The 21,915-nt window shown below is 40.3% G+C and overlaps 1 protein-coding gene across 1 annotated transcript in view; it reads left to right on the forward strand.

Annotated features, from left to right (window-relative positions):
* SPTLC3 (serine palmitoyltransferase long chain base subunit 3) overlaps window positions 1-21,915 on the forward strand; it is a 55,919-nt gene that overhangs the window by 24,925 nt on the left and 9,079 nt on the right. Inside the window, exons 6-8 of the mRNA XM_026064175.1 lie at window positions 2,041-2,146; window positions 9,583-9,802; window positions 11,994-12,120. Coding sequence (XP_025919960.1) covers window positions 2,041-2,146; window positions 9,583-9,802; window positions 11,994-12,120 — 453 coding nt within the window. The remainder of the gene's footprint in view (window positions 1-2,040; window positions 2,147-9,582; window positions 9,803-11,993; window positions 12,121-21,915) is intronic.

The following is a 21,915-nucleotide window of genomic DNA, read 5'->3' on the forward strand; positions in this document are numbered from 1 at the left end:
CTCCAGCAGGACTATGTGATGCGTAAAGTTAGGCAAGCTCATGCTGCAGAGAGGTTCTTCCCTGTCTGCAGTCTCTCATTCCACACTAGTTTGGACAGAGGAGCTATTCACATCCATGTATTTTCCAAATTAGCTCTTTAAAACAAAGTTTATACATCTCATCCTCCTCTTTGTCCTCCCCTCTTTCCTTTCCTTTCTTTCCATGTGGATGTATGTTAGAACAATTGAACGTTCAAGCCATGATTTCAGCTCTGAGGTTTGGGCAAACTGGATTTCCCGAAGTCTAGCATCAGTCAGGACTGACGTATAGACAGAGCACTGACTTGAAAGACCCTGTATGCTTCAGAGGAGAGTTTCAAAAGTCCCAACAAGATATAGGTGACCAAGACCCAGTTAAATTCAGTGGAGAAAAGAGAAAGCCTAAATTCCACTTTGCGTGCCTGAAAATCTTCCCCCATTTTTGTAACGCGTGAGCTTTCTGTCATCCTATGGAGTCCTTTAATTCTCAGAACTGTAAATGATTTCTGAGTATTATCTATTGGAAACAAAAGGGAAGGTGAGCAGCTCTCTATTATGAAATATGCAAGTGCTGCAAACTGTCAGCTGATGTATAAATGCCTTTTAAAGCACTGGGGAACTTTTATTTCCTTGACTGCCATCTAGTGGAAACTGTGCTGTGTGCATTGCATTTTTCATACTTCTATCTCGGACCTCATCCAGCTGCACCAATGATTGTGCAGTTGAATTAAGCCGCAAATTATGGTGCATGTGTTGTGCTTTGTAAGTTATAGAGAGGTTTTGCTAGGTCAGGAGATTACACTATAAGGTACAGAATGGCACAGGTGTTTCTGAGAAATTTATCTTTCATTGAGATTAGTAAATGGCAGTATTGAGCAAAGTCAGTCAATTGAGAAAGTCGGGTGGAAACTGAACTGTAGGTCAACATTAATATAGGTAAGATGTATTTTCTTAACTGGAAGAGTTCTATTTTAAAGATTAGCATTGTACTATTTTGGAAGGTTACAATAATTGCATTAAGATATCTTGCTGAAAAGGTGAGGTTATATAATGAAAAAAATGACATTAATTTTTCCCAGCCCACAATTTGATCTGTTCTCTAGTAATACTGGGAGTATTGGAAATCTCTGTAAGACTTTCTTTGAAAACATTTTGAAATGTCTATCCAGATTCCTGAAAAGTACCAGAATTACACTCAGAAACCAATATGCTGGTTAGATTTCAACTCCACAGTGAGAGCCACATTTTGATCTGACCCTTATTTCTATATTTCTCTGGGTTTTTTCCTTCTTTTATGTTTTTCAAAACTTCAGTGGCTTTCCTTAAAGTGTCTGATGGGATTATCCACACTCAGCTCTTGAGAAAGCAGCTACATTTCTAACATTGCTCCAGGCCTTCTTATATTGAAGTCATGCCAGTGCCAGGCATTTTGGCACCGAATTAGGGTATCCATGCCATGTACGTGTACCCACTTGTGTCTCCCTCTCTCATTAGCATTCTATCACTCTCTTTCCTTCTTCAGAAGAACAAGATTTCTCTTGCTGCTATCCAGACGTGCTTCTGCATCCTGATCCAAACCTTTGCTGAAGCAGTCCATTTTATTTATGAGCCTTTGGTGATGCTGGAAAGTGACTAAAAACTCACTGTTCAAAAAGCCTTGAGACATTATGCATATCAGCAACAGCTGACAATTAACCTCTGTAGTTAACAGAAGGAGTTCCATTTTGCCTTTAAATAAAAATGTAAGCCAAGAATTTCTAGAAATTGAATTTTCTTTCCTGGATAAGGTGCATAATTGAAAGCTTTTTTTAACTGTTCTTGTCACTAGATTGCATTCAAGTAAATTAAATCAATTATTGGGTCTTGCCTGCTAACAAAGGAAGTTTATCTTTGTGATACATTTTTTTAATGTTGTCTTTTTCTGTATACAAAAAAATAGCACCCAGAAGAAAATTGAAAGTTCCTTGGAAAAGTCTTTATGTTAATCTTTTGCTTTCTCCTTTTCCTTATTTTTAAATAAAGACATGCAGAGTCTTGAGAGTTTACTGAAGGATGCAATAATATATGGGCAGCCTCGAAGCCGCAGAGCTTGGAGAAAAATTATCATCCTTGTGGAGGGCATTTACAGGTATGTTTTTGTTTTAGAAACGTGAGTATTCTTTATCATTTTTGAGGACAGAATGATATATTGAGTGAAGCTATCAATAACTTAGGAATCAAAAGGAAAACTTAATGACGGTGGAGGTAACAATAGCATCCTCAGTGATCTTATAAATGCATTGATTTTCATTAGGTCAGTCTGAGCACTAGCATAACTTGCTCCAGTTAGATCCTGTTTGTTGTTCTGAATGTTGATTAGCAAATCACTTTCCTTTGGAATGGGGAATGTACTATGAAAGTAAGACAGATCGTCAGTTCATGTATGTCGCCAGAGATGTGATGAAATTCGTGGAGCAAGAAGGATTGAGGAGTTTCGCAAAGTGAGTAAGTAAGTTCAGAAGTTTGTTATGCACTGGCAGATCAAAAGACAGCTATGCTATTCCTAATAGGTAAGCTCTGCATGTCCAGTTCTTACCCAGCTAGTGGAAACTAAAACCTCAAGCTAAACTCAGGCCAAGTGACACCAGCACCTTTCCAATAATTAGTGCTGGATCTAATGGACTCACGGTCTAACAGGTATTTCATGTAGCCCCCATCCCTGGAGGAATGTGAATGACAGAGGCATCTTCAAGGATCTGTCAAATATTATTGGTATTAATAATATCATGTAATTACAAAGTATTCTAGTCATCTGGAACTGGGGCAGGTGGGCAAGGAGTTGGTCCCAGGAGCTCATGGAGCAGGGAATGTTAGCGATCATAAGAGGGAGGCAAGGACTGAAGAAGCAGGGATCTAGAAAGTAGGAGAAACTATTGTACAGACCTAGGCAAGGCTACAGCGGAGTGACAAGAGAGAGGTGGAGTGGGAGAAGGATAAGTTTAGCAGTAGCAACATTTGCACCAGACAGAAGGGTACCACTCATTTACAGAGTGTGAAGTGGTTTATGAAAGCAGCATTTAACACTATACACATGTACAATTTCATGTGTTGCTGAAATACAAACAGTCTGGATGGCAGTATTTTATGCCATTTTCTTGAGGATTGCTAGTGCGGTTGAGCTGATTAGCTTTTTTCATAATGAATCTTTTACAATCCCGTGTTGTCACAACTTCATAGTCATCAGCACTCTCTTTTTACCTAAAGTTTGTCATCTGGTGCAAAGAGGACAAATCAGCCTTATCTAACCACCTGTCACTCAGAGGTGAAACAGTTCAGCAGCAGATCCAAAGAAGTTTGAACTTCTCCTTTCAACCAGAATAAACAGGAAAAAATTTCAAATAAACATAGCTTGGCACAACTAAAAGAAAACTCAGATTTAAGGACTTTGATCATGCAGAAATGAAGTGGACCACCAACATTTTACTGACAAAAACTTCTGTCATGTCACATGGCCTGTAGAAAATTCTGTGGCTGCTGAGCTTTGTTCAGTTTTAAATCCTTTGGTCTGGATATCGACCACTAGAAAGAGAGAAGGTAAACTGGTGACACAGAGGTATAGATCAGGTGAAGTAGTGGGACAAACTTACTGTCAGATAGTTGTGACATTTGCAACTTTATCTCCAGAGGTAGAAATGGCAAGGAGGGTTGTTTTCCTTTTGTTTTGCATTTGGCTTGCAAGCAAGACTTTGTTCTCAAAAGTTACAGAATAATCACAGGTCCTTCCGTTGAAAAGCAAAATTAAAATATGCTAAACCTCAGAGAACCTCACTAAAAAGGATTTTTTATTTCTGGTAGGAATTATTAGTGGTACCTAAAGTTCCATAAGTCAGTGCTTTCCAATGGGATTTGACAATTTAATTAATCATCTTATATTTCCTAAAAAAACCTCAGCCTTAGTATGTCACCTCCTATTGATTACCAGGAAACATCAAAGAGACAGGGAATCAAGTACTGAATTTCTTTGGTTCCACCTCATTCATATCACTCTCACCCAATAAGAGATGAATAATATTAAGACCACTCATGACTTGAGTGTCTGTGCTTGTAAAAAGGCACAAAGTAGAAGAAAAGCAAGGCTCAGTTCTGTAATAATATCTCACTGGAGACCAGCCCTAGCAGTAGGTAAGTTGGTTGGTTTGCTGTTTACTTTCGTAGCCTAAGCAGATCAGAAATTGAAGACTGTGGTTTGGTTGCAAAGCAAGTCTGCTCTGACTTGAGGGAGAATACCACCACACCCCACTAGGTTGCATCTCTGTTGACACTACCAACTTGAGGTGCACAGAATTGATCTGTCCTTACAACCTTAGTCACCACTCCTGGGAACAGATTTGCAGACTGTGTAGTCTAATCCAAAAGTAGCTAATAACATTCCATAGGCAAAAGAAAAGCTGGAGAAGGCATATTAGAAATCCTGTTAGAAGTACTCTTACTTTTTTGTGTGTGTTCTTTCCTCTCGTCCTAATATTTTCCTTTCTTGGCCCATGAATTTTGAAATAGACTAAGACTTTCCAACACCCATATTGGCTAATGTTAGTTCTCTTGAAGATTTGCTGGATGGTAAATTAACATTCATCTAGAAGGTTTAAGAGGAGGTAGACTGCTGTTAATGTATTCTTCTTACAACAGTTTGGGTTTTTTTGTTTTCTTGTTTTTATAAGGACTTAGGGAGAAGTTATGCTTTGGTGTCAGTTAATACAGAATTTAAATAACTTGGTCAAAACCACTCTCCAAGTTAAAATATCTTGATCTGCAAGTTTGGCTTGGCAATTTTTTTCAGAAATGCTTTTTACCAGAGATGCAAAAGAAATGTTAAGCTTGCCTTAAAAAAAAAAAAAAAAAAAAAGTTATATGGGACCATAGTCTTAGCATGGTAAGATTGATGATATGGAAAATATTTTGTCTATTCTTTCCATTAGAGGTATGTTTACACTGCACATAAGTCCAGACTTAACAGCCAGCAAAATTTGAAAAGGGCCACTGTTAGTCAACACAAGTGGTTCAAAAAATCAGACTTGTGTTTTGAAACCTTAAGCCACAGATCTCACTTGGTTATAACTGAAGGCAGAATTGGCCCATTGCCTTGGGAAGGGCCCAGCCTAGCAAGAAGTATATGTTTGTTTGCTTTTTAATGTATCTAACATCTGAAAAAGAAAAAAAAAATCAGAAGTAAATGTAACCACTAGTGAAAGCTGGCTCTCAGTTTGAACTAGCCTAGGAGCAAATAAATTCCATATTCATTCCAAACTAAGAGAGACCATCCAGCCATCAATCTTCAGCACAAAAAGCATGAACAAGTTTTGGCAGTGTCCAGGGCACAAATTAAACTGACTTGTTAAATCATATTTCTGTTATTTAAATTCTAGCTAATGTTTTCTTTGGCTTCTACCATTTTCAGTTCAGAATTAATCAGTTAGTGTGCTCTTACATGGTTACTGGTAGATTTCTGCTTCTTGCACACATTTTTACCAGGAGTCAGGTAGGCCAAGGCCCAGGGCAGGAGTTAAGGGGCAGCAGAAACTGATCAAAACATATGATTTTTTTATCCAGCTTTTCCCTGCTTTTAATTTGATTTAGATATATTTCCTTCCAACTCAGAAAATAGCTCTCTGATCAGTTGGATATTGTCCAGTGCCTTTTTGTGTACAGTAGAAGTTCCTCAGGATTCAATGCCAATATGAAATTTATCGGGGCTATTTTTTATTTCCTGGGGTTAGGTGACTGGACTTCAGAAAAAGAATGGGACAATATTTAATGTCTTTGGCCAGGAGCCAGCATAAAAGATTAACACTTCTATCATTTCAGTGTATGGGGTTGTATTTGAGGCAGGGTTGAAGGATTTATTTTTAACTATTGCTCTAAACCACAAAATAGAGACTATTGTCTGAATGTGCAAGGTTTGCATAAGAAAATAATGCCCAAAGTAAATATTAAAATATAATGCATATATTTTTGTAGTAAGAGGTCAGGAGGGAAGGAGGTATTTTCCTAAGTACAAAATAGCCTGAAAGGAGAACAGATAGGTTTTCAAATGTTGAAAAGATCGTGGTACTCTAGGGCATATTTAGAAGCTGAGTGATGCAATTATGAGGAAGGCAATAGTTTGAATATTGGTAAATTAGTTCTCCTGAGAGAATAAAGACTGAAACTGTGGAAAATAGTATGTGGTATCATAGCAGGTTGTAGAAAACTGCTTTCCTGAGAAGTTTCAGAATAAACTGGGTGAACACTGTCCATCTCCTGTCAAGAGCAAGCCTATATTCAAAGTGAGGTGACCAGCACAAGTATATGCCTTCTGTCTCTCATAGCACCTGGCTCCAGAATTCATGATCTGCATTGGGAAGAATCTCAGTGGTTTTGTAGGAATTGAATCAGGCCTCAAAATTCTGTGATCTCAAAATTCTGAATGTATCTGCCCACATCTGAGAGTGGATTCAAACTGAGTGCAGACTGGTGCAAGCTCTTCTGTCTGCCCTCTGCACAAGGTAGATGAGGGTCAGGTGTGACCTAGAAGCCATACATCCCTACAACCAAGCTAATAACTTCTGCTAAAAGACAGGATGTAATAACATGTACCAAGAATATCTGGCCTGGGCAGAGCCAGCTTAAGTTTATCTGCATCCAGCTCTTTAGACATGCCCTATGTGCTTGAACAGATCTGGAAACAGATCAATAGCTTTATTGTTGTCACTAAAAAGTGACACAACCAGACTGAGGCAGAGAGATTACAGTTCACTTGTAGTTCTCTGGTTTAAACTCAGTCCATATCAATATTTACTGAAGGATTCAGTAAACTTTCCATCTGGGCTACCCAAGGCAATATGTGAAGTGAGCTTTATTTTGGAGTGACTCTAGACAGGGAGGTGTTCATATCACAAACCATCTTCCAGGGTCAGAAGAGAGACTAAGAAGAGACGAGGCATAGAAACAGCACTGATCTCTGCCTCTGGAGGACTGAGGCCTGTTCAAATGGCAGCACAGAAAATGTACACTAAACCAGCAGCACAGTATCCATTTCATGGACACTTCAAGGCCATGTTAGGATCTCTGTCAATGATCATAAGATTTATGTCAAGCAGCATCTTTCAAGAGCACTAAGTCAGCACTGAAACTGAATGCAAGTGCCTTGTTATGCTAAACAGCTTAGAGTTCAAAAAGAAATCTCCTACTCATAGTAGCAAGAAAAAATTTTCATTAAATCCTCTTAATATCTAAACGTCACAATAATCATGTAGCAGCTCTATGTATTCTGGGTTTCAGCAATGACTTAACTTCCATTCCACACACACACAGCAAATCAAGCTCTCTGTTCGCAATTTTTACTCTGTCTTCTTGAAGATAAATACTGTGTCTCCTGCCTGAATCCATGAGCCATTAAACCTAATGATGTCCATGTAAATGTGGAAAAACTATTATTCTCCTTCTCTGCCTGGCTGATCTGCCCTAACATTGCACAGTGGAAGGTGCAAAGTGACATACCTGATCACAGGCAGAGCTACTGTCCTCCGGAGAGGTGCTCCTTGCATGCTCAGCCCCTGCTGGCTGTCCACTCCGTAGCCGACCTGCCAGCCGTCCAGATGTGGCCTAAAGCTGTCCTCCAGCACATGCAGGATCCTGCAGGCCAGAGCGCACCCAGTGGCTTGGTATACTTTTTCACTGACGAATGCTTCGACTCTGGGTTACATGAGGACTGTGGGTTCTGCCTTTGTATTCATCAAGAAAACAGCTGCGCTGATTGCAGTTGCTTCTCCCCAGCTGCTGAGTGCCCCTTGCCTGCTGCAGGGGTTTGTCCCCAGCGGAGGGGGAGCCAGAGGCAGAGCCCAGCCCTCGGGCTCACAGCACAAACCCACCTAGTCGGCAACTTCAGCTAAGGCAGGGGACTTTGCTGTGAGAGGCTGCGGTGCCAGTGTATGCTCCCTTCAACTCCCTCCTCTATGGCTGGCGTAACAGAGGGACAAGACTCACCAGCAGGCACCTGACAGCCAAAAACGTGCCTCTGGGGATGTGCAGTCAGGCTTGCTGAACCTCCCAGTACAAACAACACAGGCCGATCCCTCATGTTGTTGTTTCAAAACTGTGGAGACTTGCCCATTGACAGGTGGCAAACACGTTCCTCAGAATTTCCACTTGTTTCCAAGCTTGCTCAGGAGGCTGAAGGATGAAGAAGGACTAAAATTGTCAGAAATTTCCCAAGTGCCAAAAGCACCACCTACCCCTTTTGTGATACCAAATCTCGGCTGCACAGTGCAGCTACAAAGTGCCGATCGCACAGTCTGTGAAAGCCGCTGGTCCAGAGCCTAAAAGCTGTCAAGAAGTCGTATTGATTGCACTGTTCTTTTGTATATGCCATTTGGGAACAAACTTGACATTTCTGTTTACCTGAAACTCCCACAGCATTTGCAATCAGATACACCTTAGCTGCAGGCCTGAGCCACAAAACATTGGTTTTCCTGGCACAGAGCACAGTCACTTTGTGTTTGATAGGAAGTATTTAGCATTTAAAGACATGTTCACTACAGCTAGTGGAAAATAACATGTTTAACTCATTATGAAATGAATACTGTGTGCATCAGAGCATGTCCAAGTATAGCCTTACTCATTTCACAAAGGTTTTCAAGACATAATAGTCTTCACAGCAATACTATTGATACTTCATCTTTATGGGATTAGAGTGCCTTTCTTATTTGTCTCCAGGGCTTTCATTTTGCTGAACAGGTCCTCTGTGCCACCTAACTTACTGAAATGAAATAATATGAAAGGTTTATCATCTTGTCTTCTTTCTAGGAATCTCAATACACCATTAGTAGAAATTCAGAATATTTCTTTCTCCTGTGTGACTGTAAGATAAAAAGAAAAAAAAATGGAGACTTTTTTACTTTGGAGTGCTAAGTAGCAGGCTGCATTTCCTGAAAAGTGCGTATGGGGAGCAACAAAAAGCAAGAGTATGCCTTTTCATATCACTGATTTTGTCTGCACTGAGAACTGGGGCTACTTTAAGTTATGGCACCTTCTGTGCATTTTATCATGACCCATCTCCTACATGTGTTATACCACAATGCCTCTGCACCAGGGTAGTTTGCTCTAGAGTTGTTACCCCAAATATTGTTGCAGTCACATACACAAGATAAGCAAGGACCAGGCTGTGAATTATAGCAGCTCCTTATAATTCATTGCAATATTTGTTTTATAGTGAATTGTAATATGTTAGTCTGGGTAATCTGGTCACCCCCTCGCTTTGTACCTTCCTTCTCTTTTCTGGGATGTTGAAAATTCACAAATGTTCAAGGACTTTTTAACTCTTTTTGACTGTTCGACTTCTAAGACTACTTGACTGTTTTATATTCACCTGCGAAGGGAGGGGTTTGCAATTTTTCTTTGAACTGCTAGTGCAAATTGAGTTTGCAGCAGGTCTTTCATGGAGTCTGAGTCACTGCGTAGCCCATAATGCCTCAATTTTGTGTCAGTATTTTAAGAAGTAAGGTGGCTGTAGAACTCCTCATTTTTGACCACGGCTCTTCTTGCCCCCAGCATGGAAGGCTCCATCGTGCGCCTGCCTGAGATTGTCTCCTTGAAAAAGAAATACAAAGCCTACCTCTACTTGGATGAAGCTCACAGCATCGGTGCAGTGGGAGCGACAGGCCGGGGAGTTGTGGAGTACTTCGGGATGAATCCTGACGATGTCGATGTATTAATGGGAACGTTCACAAAGAGCTTTGGCGCAGCTGGAGGATACATAGCTGGCAAAAAGGTAAACACAAACATCTTAACATCAAGGGGAGGAAAAGTACCTTCTTATCTTGTGTGGGATATTTTAATCTCTTTTCATATAGACTGCTTCATAGGAGCACTATTCTAAAGATAGTACCATTTTTGTCTGGATCCCAAATGCACATAAAACAGTCAGATTTTCTTATTTTTGTCTCATGTTGTGTTATGTAATTTGCTTGGGTTGGGTATTTCTGTGCCACCCTGATGATTGTTGTTTGTCTTGGAAATGTTTAGCCACTTTGTGGCTGGATAAATATACTTCACTACATTAATTTGCATGCAGACTGCGTGTTACTTTATTTCACATTTGTAAACAGTGAGTGGAGCAATAACAGTGTGTGGAGCAAAAACAGTGTGTAGAGATTAAAGCCACAGTTTCATCCACTGATAATAAAATTCCTAAACAGTGGTGGATTGTCATAGTTGCATTTTTTAGGAAGATGGAGAAAGAGGATTTACTGAGGGCCTTTTGCAACAGCAAAGTCTGTGTCCTCAATTGCTCTGCATGCATTAGGAAAATGACTTCTTGTCAGCAATAGATGTCAACAAAAAGTAGAGCTGAGTTTGTTTTAACTGGAGGTGTAGAAAAAGAGAAAGTATAATCAGCACCATTGTGAAATGTCATAGTTTTTGTGGTTTGACTGAAATATCAAGTGGTTGCTGATAATTTACCATATTCATACAGTACCAAATATATTTCTTTTTTTAAGTAGTTTGTTGGATGAGTAGGAAGCCTGTTTAGACAGCCCATATAGATATTGTCAGGATAACATTAATAAGTTAGCACTTGAGTAGAATAAAAGGGATATAAGAAAGTACAAAGCATATCTTTCTCACTGAGTGACTTTTCACTTTTTCCGCCTGGAGATCTCAAAACAGACTAGCAAAACGCATCAAGAATCAATTTTGTTTCCTTTACTTCCTGAATCTGTATCTGAAGGCTTAACTTTTACCAGAAGACAATGTGGCTAATACAGCTAGAAATTACAGGAAGTCTAGACCTGTAAAAGATGATCTAAAGTAATTCTTCATCTAATCCTTGGAAGTTTTCATAAATGAAAGTGGATCAGCCTTTCTGTACATGCGAATATCACTAAGCTTTCCATCAGGCTTCCTGGCCTTGGTGTCAGCTCACCCAACACACTTAATGAACCTACATTAGTTGATACAAGCAAAAACTCACAGTGGCACCGTGTTTCTTCTGCGTCAGTAAGAGTACAGAAGCCTTCTGGGCTATTTGGTTAAACCCTTCAAATTACAATTGCATCATAGCGGTGCATAGCCTATATAGGGTTTCATAATTCTTTAGCATTAGCATTGGAATTACAGCATAGCTTTATACAGCTTTTTCTTGGCAATAATTTGTGCCAATATCTTTGTTTTTCTTCTGGTGATATTTTTTATCCAGGGCAATTTTCAAGCAGGCCTCATTACCTTAACTTGCACTCAACTTTTCGTGTGGTAGCTTCTACTCTCTGACGTTTTGCACTAGGAGGTATAACCTGTCATAACACTGACAGACTCAATTAAGCTCTAATTTCCTACAGTATCACTGGGTTCAGAAGAGTAACTGGCACTTTGGATATGCCTACAGTACAGCAGTGCTTTTGCTAGGACTACAGATTTTGCTCTTAGTTATACAAGGAAATGCTCAAGCAGCTCTACTAACTCTAACATGACTATCCCCGCTAAACTGATGGGAAGTTACAGTTTTAAGAAACTAATAGTCAGATTTGGTTAATATCCAAAGATAGATATCAATCAGGTTGCTTTTCCTAAAGTTAGGTCCTCTACCAGAGAAACTATACTGTTTTAGTGTATGCTATGTTTCATTCCCACTAAAAGAGGAACTGAGAAGTAATTTAAATGCAGCTGTTCATTGGTCTTCAAATGATTTTGGCTCCTTTGTAATAAGTCTCATCATATAAGTAAATATCTGTTCGAGAACTTTGTTTCAGCTGTAATTGCCCCACTTACTTTGTAAAGTATTTACATCTGCCAGGTGTTTCTTCAAGCCATGTATTAACTAACAGTAGCAGCCAAGAAAGTAAACCAATAAATGGTGAAACATCTTTTTCCTTTTGCATGTTCTCACTCCAGCAGTAGTTAAAAGGGAGATCTGCTTTCTGACCACATCAAAGCTCATTCATACTTTGTTTTGCTTGTGTAAGGACCTTGTGGACTTTTTACGAACTCATTCTCACAGTGCTGTGTACGCCACATCCATGTGTCCACCCGTAGCAGAGCAAATCATCAGGGCAATGAAGTGTCTCATGGGACTAGACGGGACAACGCAAGGTAAGCCACCCTCACTAACTGCACATGCTCTGTTTATAACCAGAGCACCTACCGGGTACAGCCGCACACAAAATGTCATCCAGCCGCAAAGTAGTATAATAATAGTAACAATGCAAAGGAAATCACTCTCACTGTACAGCTGTTCTGAGTGTTATCAACTCTACTTCTTTTTCCACCCTTATCCACCTATTTGCACAGCAATCAGACATTGTTTGCTGAACAAGGATTCTTATAAGTCCTGTGCAGAAAGGGGGCATCACCATGGTCATTTTGCAGATGGGAGAATGCAGGCAAAGTGGTTAAGTGATGTTCCTCAAGACACAGTGTAGCACAGAGATGGAAATATTCTGGAATTCTCACTCCGAGTTACCTGCTGTAGTCACCAGCCCACAGCGCTTCACAGCAAAAAATAGAAAAAGTACAAAAAATTGCCCTTTGAGTAGACTGTCTGACTTTGTTGGATGAGTTCAGGAGAAAATCCCTTATGCCTTCATTAATGGACTGGATGCTGTCAAAAAGTAGCTTCTCAGAGGTATTTGTGCGAGGAATTTCTTCTCAATAAATGCAGTGGCCAGTTTAACTTCTTTATAAGTGTAAGCCTACAATTTGGCAAGCATCTCAAGCACAGCTCAGACTTTCAACACAGCTATTTTATGTTAAATGATGGTATGAAATGATTGTAGTAATTCCCATCTCAGTCATTAATTATGGTGTCCTGAAGCTAGTTTTGAAATACATTTTGTCCCCAAACAATTCAGTATTTGGTGTCTTTTATGAAAAATTAGGTTTATTTATATTCCTTCCCTGAAGTTGCAGATGTAGCTATAGTTCAGTTCTCTGTGTAACATGCTTTGTATGCAGCAAGTGACAAAAACAACTGTGAGGTATCTGCTAGTATTTCTGTGAGATACTGAGATGTATTCAGTGTTTGAAGGATTAAATCCTAACTCAGAGATAAAAGCTGGTGGTTTTGGAACTTCTATAAGTTGTTTTGGGAATGCTTGAGGACAATGTCGTCTGTGTAACAGGTAGTGGAAGATACAGGTTCTGCTTGGATTTGCAATCTCTTTTATGCTGATTCAGCAGCACTGTGCTATACTCTTTTCTCCTGCCTACTGAAGAGCTAATAGAGTCATTCTGTATTAGCCATCCCTGATCTGAGTGGGGGCAAGGCAGGAATGGAAAAGAGAACTGGTATGTGAGAGAGGGTAAGACCTTATCACACTGCACTGCACTGCACTATTCTATTACAGCGGCCCGGGGGGTTCTTTCAAACCTTGACAGACACGAGACTATTGAGACGTATCTCACAGCCCCTCAGTGAGGCCAGGCTTTGCAAGACCCCAGTGTATGAAAGGAGGGATAGAGAATCTAGTCCCAGTGCCAAACTCTGCTCAGTGTAATAATGAAGTGTAGCAAAACTCCAGTACAAATATGCAGACAATGAGAAAATGATGCATTTGTCATTTTGGCAGAGAATTTAAGTTGGAACTGTTGTTGCACTCTGAAATCTGAAAGGTCAAGTTTGCATTTGCTGATGTCTACATCTTGTTTGATATAAGAAACCAGCTCTGACATGTTGCTTCCATCTCAGCAATGTGCACACAGCTTGTCCTGCAATGCTCTTTTCTGAACTAGTCATATGAAATGCTTGCCATCAGAGGGCGATCTTACACCAAGCCTCCCCAAGAGTTACATATTTAAGGGTCTCATAGATGCCGCATGTAAAATATTATACATGCAGAACATTTCCAAACCTTCAAAGCCTCTTACAAATGACCTTCAGCTAGCATAACTCTGCATGCAGTTCAGCGCAGGCTAATAGGAGACTTGGTTCAAGTGGAGTTTTTTAAGATGTGCGTGTTTGACTCTGTTTTCAGGCTAAGAGATTGCAGCATTTTCTCTTTCAGAAACAGTTTGTTTAATGACACAGTGTTTGTATTTCTGCACAAACCAAGCACTTATTAAGTCTCCTGAAAATGCTTTAGGAAGTAAATTACTGTTCTGTAAGGTCTTTAAAATTTTCCTTGTAACATGAAATACAAACAAATAGAAAAACAGATTAATAAATCATATATCACAACTTAGAGTATTGCACAAAGGCTAGCAAACTGGCTATGATGTGTAAAAATGTTTCTGAACCAGACTCATTATTTTAGTCTATTGGTTTTTCTTTCATGTGGGCCTTCCTTTATTAGACTGTCTTGTAGACTACAAGAAAAAAAAAAACAGGAAAAAATGTTATGCTGGACCACGCTACAATGCTGCTTTGGCATCAGAGGGAGGAAGGTGGTGGCTCAGGGAAGAGAGGCCTGTCTCTTCTTAGATGTTTTTGTTTCTGAGGACAACAGCAGCCTTGGCTGAGTTCTTTTGCTCTGTTGTCATTGAAAATGGTGAATTCTGCATGTGAGCTGTCCCTGTGAGGTAGTGACATGTGTGGCAGAGACACCTGGCAGAGAGGTTTCAAGTGAATCGGAATTACCGCAGAGTGATAATGGACCCTCCGTAAAATGCGATCAAATGTTTTTTGGGTTTTGTTTTTTTTCCTGGAAACCTGTTGGATCATTAATGGAGTTTATTTTGCAGTTGGTTCAAATGGCCTTCCCTTCCCACTGAATGACTGGGGGAATCCTTTTCAAGATCTCCATTAATGGACAATGGTTTGTCCTCTAGAGGGCATTCCTGTAGGGAGAGGTCCTTGCAAAAGATACAGGGGATAAAATTCTAGTCTGGTAAAAAGTTCTATACTAACTACAGGGTATTTCTTGAAAAGTGTGAAATAATGCGACAACAAATGTGCTAACCCATCTTGTTCTTACATCTGAATTTCATGACTGACTCCTAGGTGGGTTAATAGAAAGCCAAAGGAAGGTGGATTGATTTGGTCATTTAATTGCCACTCTGAAAACTCTTTATATTTTCTACCACTTCACACAGTCTTCTCTTATATTTCCGCAGCTATCATGTTTTTACATTCCCTTCCATTTGTTGCTAGTTGTTCTTCACTGATCTGTTAAGAGCTGACCTAGAAAAGAGTAGGTTAGGTGAATTATATAGTGGACAATGCAGTAATCAGAGGCCAGAAATGCAGAGATACTGTTTGTGTTTACTCTGACGTGTATCAGAATGGTTGATCTCCAATTTTTTCCTCATTTATCTCCAGTTAGCAAGATTTATGGTTAGAAAAGGAATCAGGGCTTGCATTTCCAAAGGAGGATCAGTTTACTGGATGCATGACTGCAGGATATGAATGGATGCATATGGACACAGGGGTGCAGTGTAATTAGAAGGAAGGAATGGGTAGTGCTGTCTATGCTCAACTTGCTAACACTTTAAAGATGACTCTACCAAACCTAAACTGTTTAGCTGGAAATTATCCGTAACAGGTGTCTGCTTCAGGCTCTATTTTTTTCATATTAACAGAAAAGGTTCGATCTTTCCTTAGACTCATAGATATGCATATGAGATTTTGACAGCCTAGGAAAAAAAGTTCTCTTCCCTGAAAAGCTTCAGTTTCTCCAGGCTTTGGGATGATGATTTGAATTCTGATAGCCAAGGTTATCATTTGTGCCATGTCTATGAAATACCATCTGAGTCCTGTGAGCCTCTAAGAAATCTCTACTTGAAATGAGCAGTGACAAATTTTTAGCACTCTCAGGATGCTACTTGATCTGAGCACGTACCTTCCCATGCTGCCTGTGGCTGGGCTGCGCAAGGCCAGATCCACTAAGTGAAAGAGCTTATTCCAGCTCAGGGCCGGCAGGCCTGAACAGCACAGCCCCGCCGGGGAGAGCACTGGGGCCTGGGACCTGCCTCCCTCCTGTGCTGTCTGGCCCATGGGGAGATGAGCCTGGAAGCATGAAGAGAGAAGAGACGCTGGCAAGTAAAGGAGATACAACAGGGACCAGCTGACAAGCGGGTGGTGGGGATGGACGTTAGGACCAAAATAAGGTGCTGAGAAGACAGGCTGGAGAGGCTGGGGCAAACAGGGCCTGGCACAGGGAAGGAGAGGACACATGGGTGTATAAGCAACTATGGCAGAGACACAGCCCTTCAGACCAGTGCTGTTACCTCAGCAACTTTGGTTTCCTTATTCTTCTCTGGTCAGCAAACAGCTGTGAAAGTGCACTAGCAAAAAGTCTGCTTACCTTCCTTTGCAGCAGGAGACTCCAATTTGGCTGGGGAGGCTCTTATTTAAAAAAAACTTGTGCTGATAAAAGTAAAAAGATAAAGAGAAGACATGGTGTTTCCCAAAGAAAAGTCTATAAATGTATTGGTAGGTCCCATATCAATATTCGTGATAGGCATGAAACTTTATGTCATGATGGAATGATCTATATCTCCTGCAATTTCATTATCTTAAGTTCAGTAAATAGATTGTGATGATATTGCAGAACCCGTAGTCACTTATTACTTCTTTTGCCATGTTTTCTGCTATGACTTGAGAAAATGAATCACAAGAAATGTTGAATGAATACCAGGCATTAGTACCCTCCAAATTAACAGGTACCCTCCAAATTAACAGGTATAGTTATTCCTGTTTGGGAAAGAAAGGTAGACAGAGGGGACTATGATCCTTTGTTTCTAGACTGACTTTTATTCTTGGTAGCATAATTTTATAGATATTATCATAGCTTGTATAATTGAATTGATCACAAGTGTTGAATTTTGGCAGCTGTATTTCTTTTAGTAATGCCATAAGGCACTAAGTTCCATAGTTCAGTTCATTTAGTCTACAAAAGAATAGTTCTATCCATCTTATTATACCTTTGTGGCCTTTTCATCTTAAACGTCTCTCTCTTCATTCATTAGGAGATATGGGAAGCACAAGTTCCCATGGTATTTACTCTTTATAATTCATTATATAGATATTCTTTATACATTCTCCTTGTGGCTTCTCATTACACCACTGGAGATACCTCAGGAAACTCAGCAGCTGCCTTTAGAGGTTTTATCCATACGATGACACTGTAGTTGCCTCAAAGTACTTGGACCCTGTGCAAATTTTCATGTATGCTTACTTACACGGAAAGCACTAACACAGCCCCTCCAGCTGTGACCTTGGACCTTTTCTTTCCCCTTCTCCCTGAGAATACCAAAAGCATATTTTTATACTTAAATTTGATAGGTAAAAAATAGAACCACTGGGCAGGCAGAGTTAAAACTGCTAGAAAATCTAAAGTAATTTTCTTGATGACTAAGAATAAATTATAGTGATGTAAAAATCAAATGAGAGCATTTCCAAAGCCATCATTTTTTCTATTTAATGCATGGCAAACAATAATTCACCAACAGCAATTAGGCATTTTTCATATGCTTTTTATGGGACACTGAGAAATTGAAATATATATTCTGAGGCATCTACTGTCCTCTCTCATCTCAGAATGACAAAAGGTGTTAAAGGTAATTCCTGAGGTTGTTTAGATAGAAAGTGTTTCTGCAAAATATATATGTATTTTGTCATTTGTGCTGATTGGTTTATCATTTTGCAGCTACTGGCTTTCATTTTTCTTTTTAGCAGATTTTGAGTTCTTGCATTTGAGCACATTCAGATTTCAAGAATTTGCAGGATACTATGTTTTCTGTTTTGGCTTGGCTTTAAAAAGATTCTGTTTTTAAAAGGTTCCCTTTTGAAGCATTTCCATCTGCCTTAGATTTTGGTATAACTGTAGGACCAGCTTCTTAAAATGCTCAGTTTCCATTTTCTACTGCTATCAGTGCTCTGCAGAATCTGCAATCTTTTGAAAATGTTACCTTTGGCAGTCAGGGTCCTCTGTAAATTCGAAGACCGTAGTTAAGGATCACTGTTATCTGGCATAAATCAGCACTGCTGCTGAGAAGGGCAGTCTTGCCCTCCTTTTTGCCTTTCTCCCCTGCCTAGCCCCTTCCCTTATTCCTGCCCCCTTTCCTTATGCCAACATTAGTGTTTGAGCAGCCATGCGATGAACTGAAACAGGGAACTGATCTAACTGAAAAATAACCTAACCCCCCAAAAACGGTTAGCTTACGGCCAAACTGGTTCCCTGAGCCAATTTACCATATGGCAGCATGAATCCTGGTGCCAGGACTTGAGCAGCCAGAGCTGAGGGGAACAATCCCTTTTGCAACAAAATAAACCTGTGCCAAACTGAACTAGTCATGAAACTAATACTGAACCTTTAAGCTTTAATACTGCAAGCTACTTAGTGACAGACCCCTTGAACCTGCTCGAAACAGCTTGCAAAGTCAGTCAGTATGTCTTTTTACCATTCCCTCTCAAATTCTCTTCTTGTTGCTTCATTCTGAGATGATTGCTTCTCTCGAGCCCTCATCAAGCAGAATGCTTGAACACTTGCTTAATTTTAAGTAAATTAATATTCCCACTAAATACATACCTACATTTAAAGCACTTAAGTGGATTTATTCCCTGTTTGCATCGCATTGGCTCCATGACTAGGGCTCCAAGTCATTATGACAGTGAAGATGCTGATGATGGTAATATGCTATCATTATCACTATTTGTCAGGGCCTAGCATCACAGATGTTCTCCCAGCAGTTGTTGATGAAACAGAGCTAAATTCTGCCATCCTTACTCAAAATGAGTGAGACATCCTATTCCAGTGGAGCCACCTGCCATGCGATCTGCCTTCTAAAGGAAGCCAAACTGTATACACAGAGGCTCTGTTGATCCTTGCAAGCAGGGGCATTGGAAGAATAGTGTTTTCAGTGAGATTTGCAAGAGCTCTCGGTATTGGCCAAATTCTGCCTTGTTTGAAGTCAGTTTTTCCGTAGTCAAACCAGGGCTGAGTCCCTTAGCAGACCCTACCCATGGATAGGTCTCTCAGTGTTTTCAAATAAGCATTAAGAGCAGGGAGAGGAGGGATGTGACCAGACTGTGAGCCTCTCCACGCATCCTGGCATGCAGTCCGCTCAGTGGGCAGGGGTCTGTCCCCCTGAAAAGAAAGTCACACTTTCCCTAGAGGCAGTAACACACAGCTCCACAGTGCAGTCGTCATCTTTAAAAGGTATCTTTGCTGCCAAGAAAGCAGAGCTCAAGGATCTCTTCTCAGCTCCAGATGCTGCTTGCCACTGCGCAAGGAATCCAGCGCTGTTATCAGCCTGAGGAGCACAAAGGAGAAAACTGCCTTTTCTAACTGCGTTTAGATCACTGGCATTTCAAAAACACCTAATGTGATACAGATGGAGTGCGTTGCATGCTGGCCGGCTTTCAGCGGAGGGACTAGACATGCTTTGTGATTAATCACCTGTGCTGGGAGTAAATAAGGCTCAGCCAAGGCTGGCTGCCATGTCCCTGCATTTGTGCAGGACACTGAATGCAACACTATATATTTGAGTATAGATAAGGGACCGAGTAGGTATATTTGACTTATTCGAGAAATAAAGCAAAAAAGACACTGTCTGTACCATTTCTGTCCTCTCTACTTCAGCTGAAATTGCCACTTTTTCTTCCTGTAGTCAGCTCTGGAAAGTGTTTTGCAGCAGTTCACAGTTAAAATTGCACTGACTAAATAAGTCCTTAAGGGCTTATTTAGCAGCTGAATTAAGTTGACATTACTAGGTTTATAGTTGGCATTAGATTGTAGAAGAAAATGTCTTCACTTCTCCCCAGTTCATAGCAAAGTTATTTTTTATAAAGATTTTTTATCTGAGAACATATTTCCTTTAGGCACCCCAGTTTTATAGCATTCTAGTTGTGATTTAATGCACATGGGGTACATGTGTGTTACTCTTATAATGGAATCAGAGGAAAAAAAGAAAATCTGTCCATCTGCAACAGTTTAGTGGGGAAGAGCTATTGTTTTCCAAATTTTTTTCAGCCTATGAAAGTTTGCTTTTTACTATCTAGTTGTTAGTAGGGGAGGGCAAGGAGTAGAGTTCTGCATCCAAGGAACACAGATTGAAGAGACACACTGACACCGGTATGTAAAAGTTTGATTGTGTAACTAATTATCTAAAAAGACCCAATGAAACAACAGCTGGAGAAGATTAAAGCAGGTGGATTTGTGTCTTGAAGAGTCCACTGTGTGCCAAAGGAAAGTACAATGTGGGATTATCTTCTCTGGAACAGATTCAGGAACAATAGCTCTCCAGCAATTAAAATACACCTGAGATCTTGATATGAAAGGCTACAGGTTGCTTATTCCTGTTTTCAATATACTGAGTCAGAATTTCCAAGGTTAGAAGCCTACAGGAAGAGTTCAAAGGTAAAATGTTTGTGCAAGAATTGAATGCAGCCAGCTTCTCTGCTTATTAAAGCTTTCAGGATTGAAAAGCAGACGTCTCTGGAAGAGGAAGATAAGCTTTCGTTGCAAAGACCTGATAGTTTTACTACTTCTTTGGCTGCCCCGGTAAGGCCCTCAGCTGGCATAAACAGCAGAGCTCTGTTGAAGCGTGTGGAGCTCTGCCAGTTAACGCCCGCTAGAGATCAGCCCTCAGGCTCGTAGTCACGATGTCGTCCTCTGTCAAGCTCCAGAGCAGCTTCCAAAGCCCTCAGCAAAAGCAGGTTTGTAGCCATAGCACTGCGACGGTGCTTTTTCTTTCCCTGACAGCCCTGTCGTGGGTCGAAGTGGGGGTCTCCTCCTCCCACGAAGGGGTACGGTTAGGGTCTCCCCTAACCTGATGGGTCCCAGCAGCTCCTGAGCACGCGGGAGCAGCCTGGCTGCTGCTCTGCTCCTGGGACCACATGGCACTCCTGGCCCTGGTGCATGACAAAGCACCACTGAGTCCGTTAGTCATAGTGACTCTCTCAAGAGCCTGTTGTTTCAAAGAAATTGTGAGAAAAACCATCTATCTGTTATCATTTCTTTCTCTCTTGCCTTCTCTTTGTTTTGTTCTTAAACTAAACCATATTAATTGTGAGCCATAAAGCCTCTTAAAAGCCTGCAAAAGTTAATGAGCTAAAACTGGTAATATGCAATAGTGCGTGTCAAATAAAATATAATCAGCACTTTTCCCAGAATTGCCAGCACTTTAGAACTTTGCAATAAAATAAATATTTTTAAAGCAGTGTAACAAATGTAAACTCAAAATTCTCCAGCAGTAGGTGGACTGCAATAAATATCAGTTTTCATTGGACAATCCAGGTAATTAATCCTCTATTTCAGTGAAATCACAGTAAACTGGTTAGATATCACTATATATTCCAAGCACTGTGAAGATAACTTGTGAAATTTAAGAATGCTTTGTCCTTCAGCTTCCCTTCTTTTCCTTCCCTTTGCATTCAGCTAATAAAAAGATGTAGAGCTCTTCACAAGGACATGTTCAACCTTAGCTGCAAACTCCGAAGCAGTAGTAGGCTTCCTTTTAATTAGCCAGCTAAAGGTCAATTCTCCCAGTCCCTGTTTTCTTTGAACATACGCTGCATTGTTGCTCACATGTTTCATGGAACGTAACTGTCTGGCATAACCTGCACGCTGTGCTATATGCTCTTTGCATAGACAGTGAAGACCGTAAATCCTCAAGAATTTTCCATAGCTAAGAATTTTTGAACAAATATACTTACTATCTAAGGCCCTGATGCTGTAATTAGTGCTGCAGAGGCAGCACTTGTACTCAGAAAGATGCAATTATAACATTTTAGCTCATAGGCCTGAGTCTGCAGATTTTCACTCAAAAGAGAAGGAGGTTAGCAGGACTAAGGGATGCAAGATCACAGCCTCAAGAATTAAAGAAAATTCTTGTTAAATGCAACATCTTTGGTTAAACGTACCCAAGTGAAATTTGGACTAAGATCTGATTCTAAACTGAATTCCATAACTCTTACGCTGATTTAATCTGCAGGGTGGAGGAAGAATT

Source organism: Apteryx rowi, unplaced genomic scaffold (genome assembly GCF_003343035.1).
Source record: "Apteryx rowi isolate R43461 unplaced genomic scaffold, aptRow1 scaffold_21, whole genome shotgun sequence".
Lineage (NCBI taxonomy): Eukaryota > Metazoa > Chordata > Aves > Apterygiformes > Apterygidae > Apteryx > Apteryx rowi.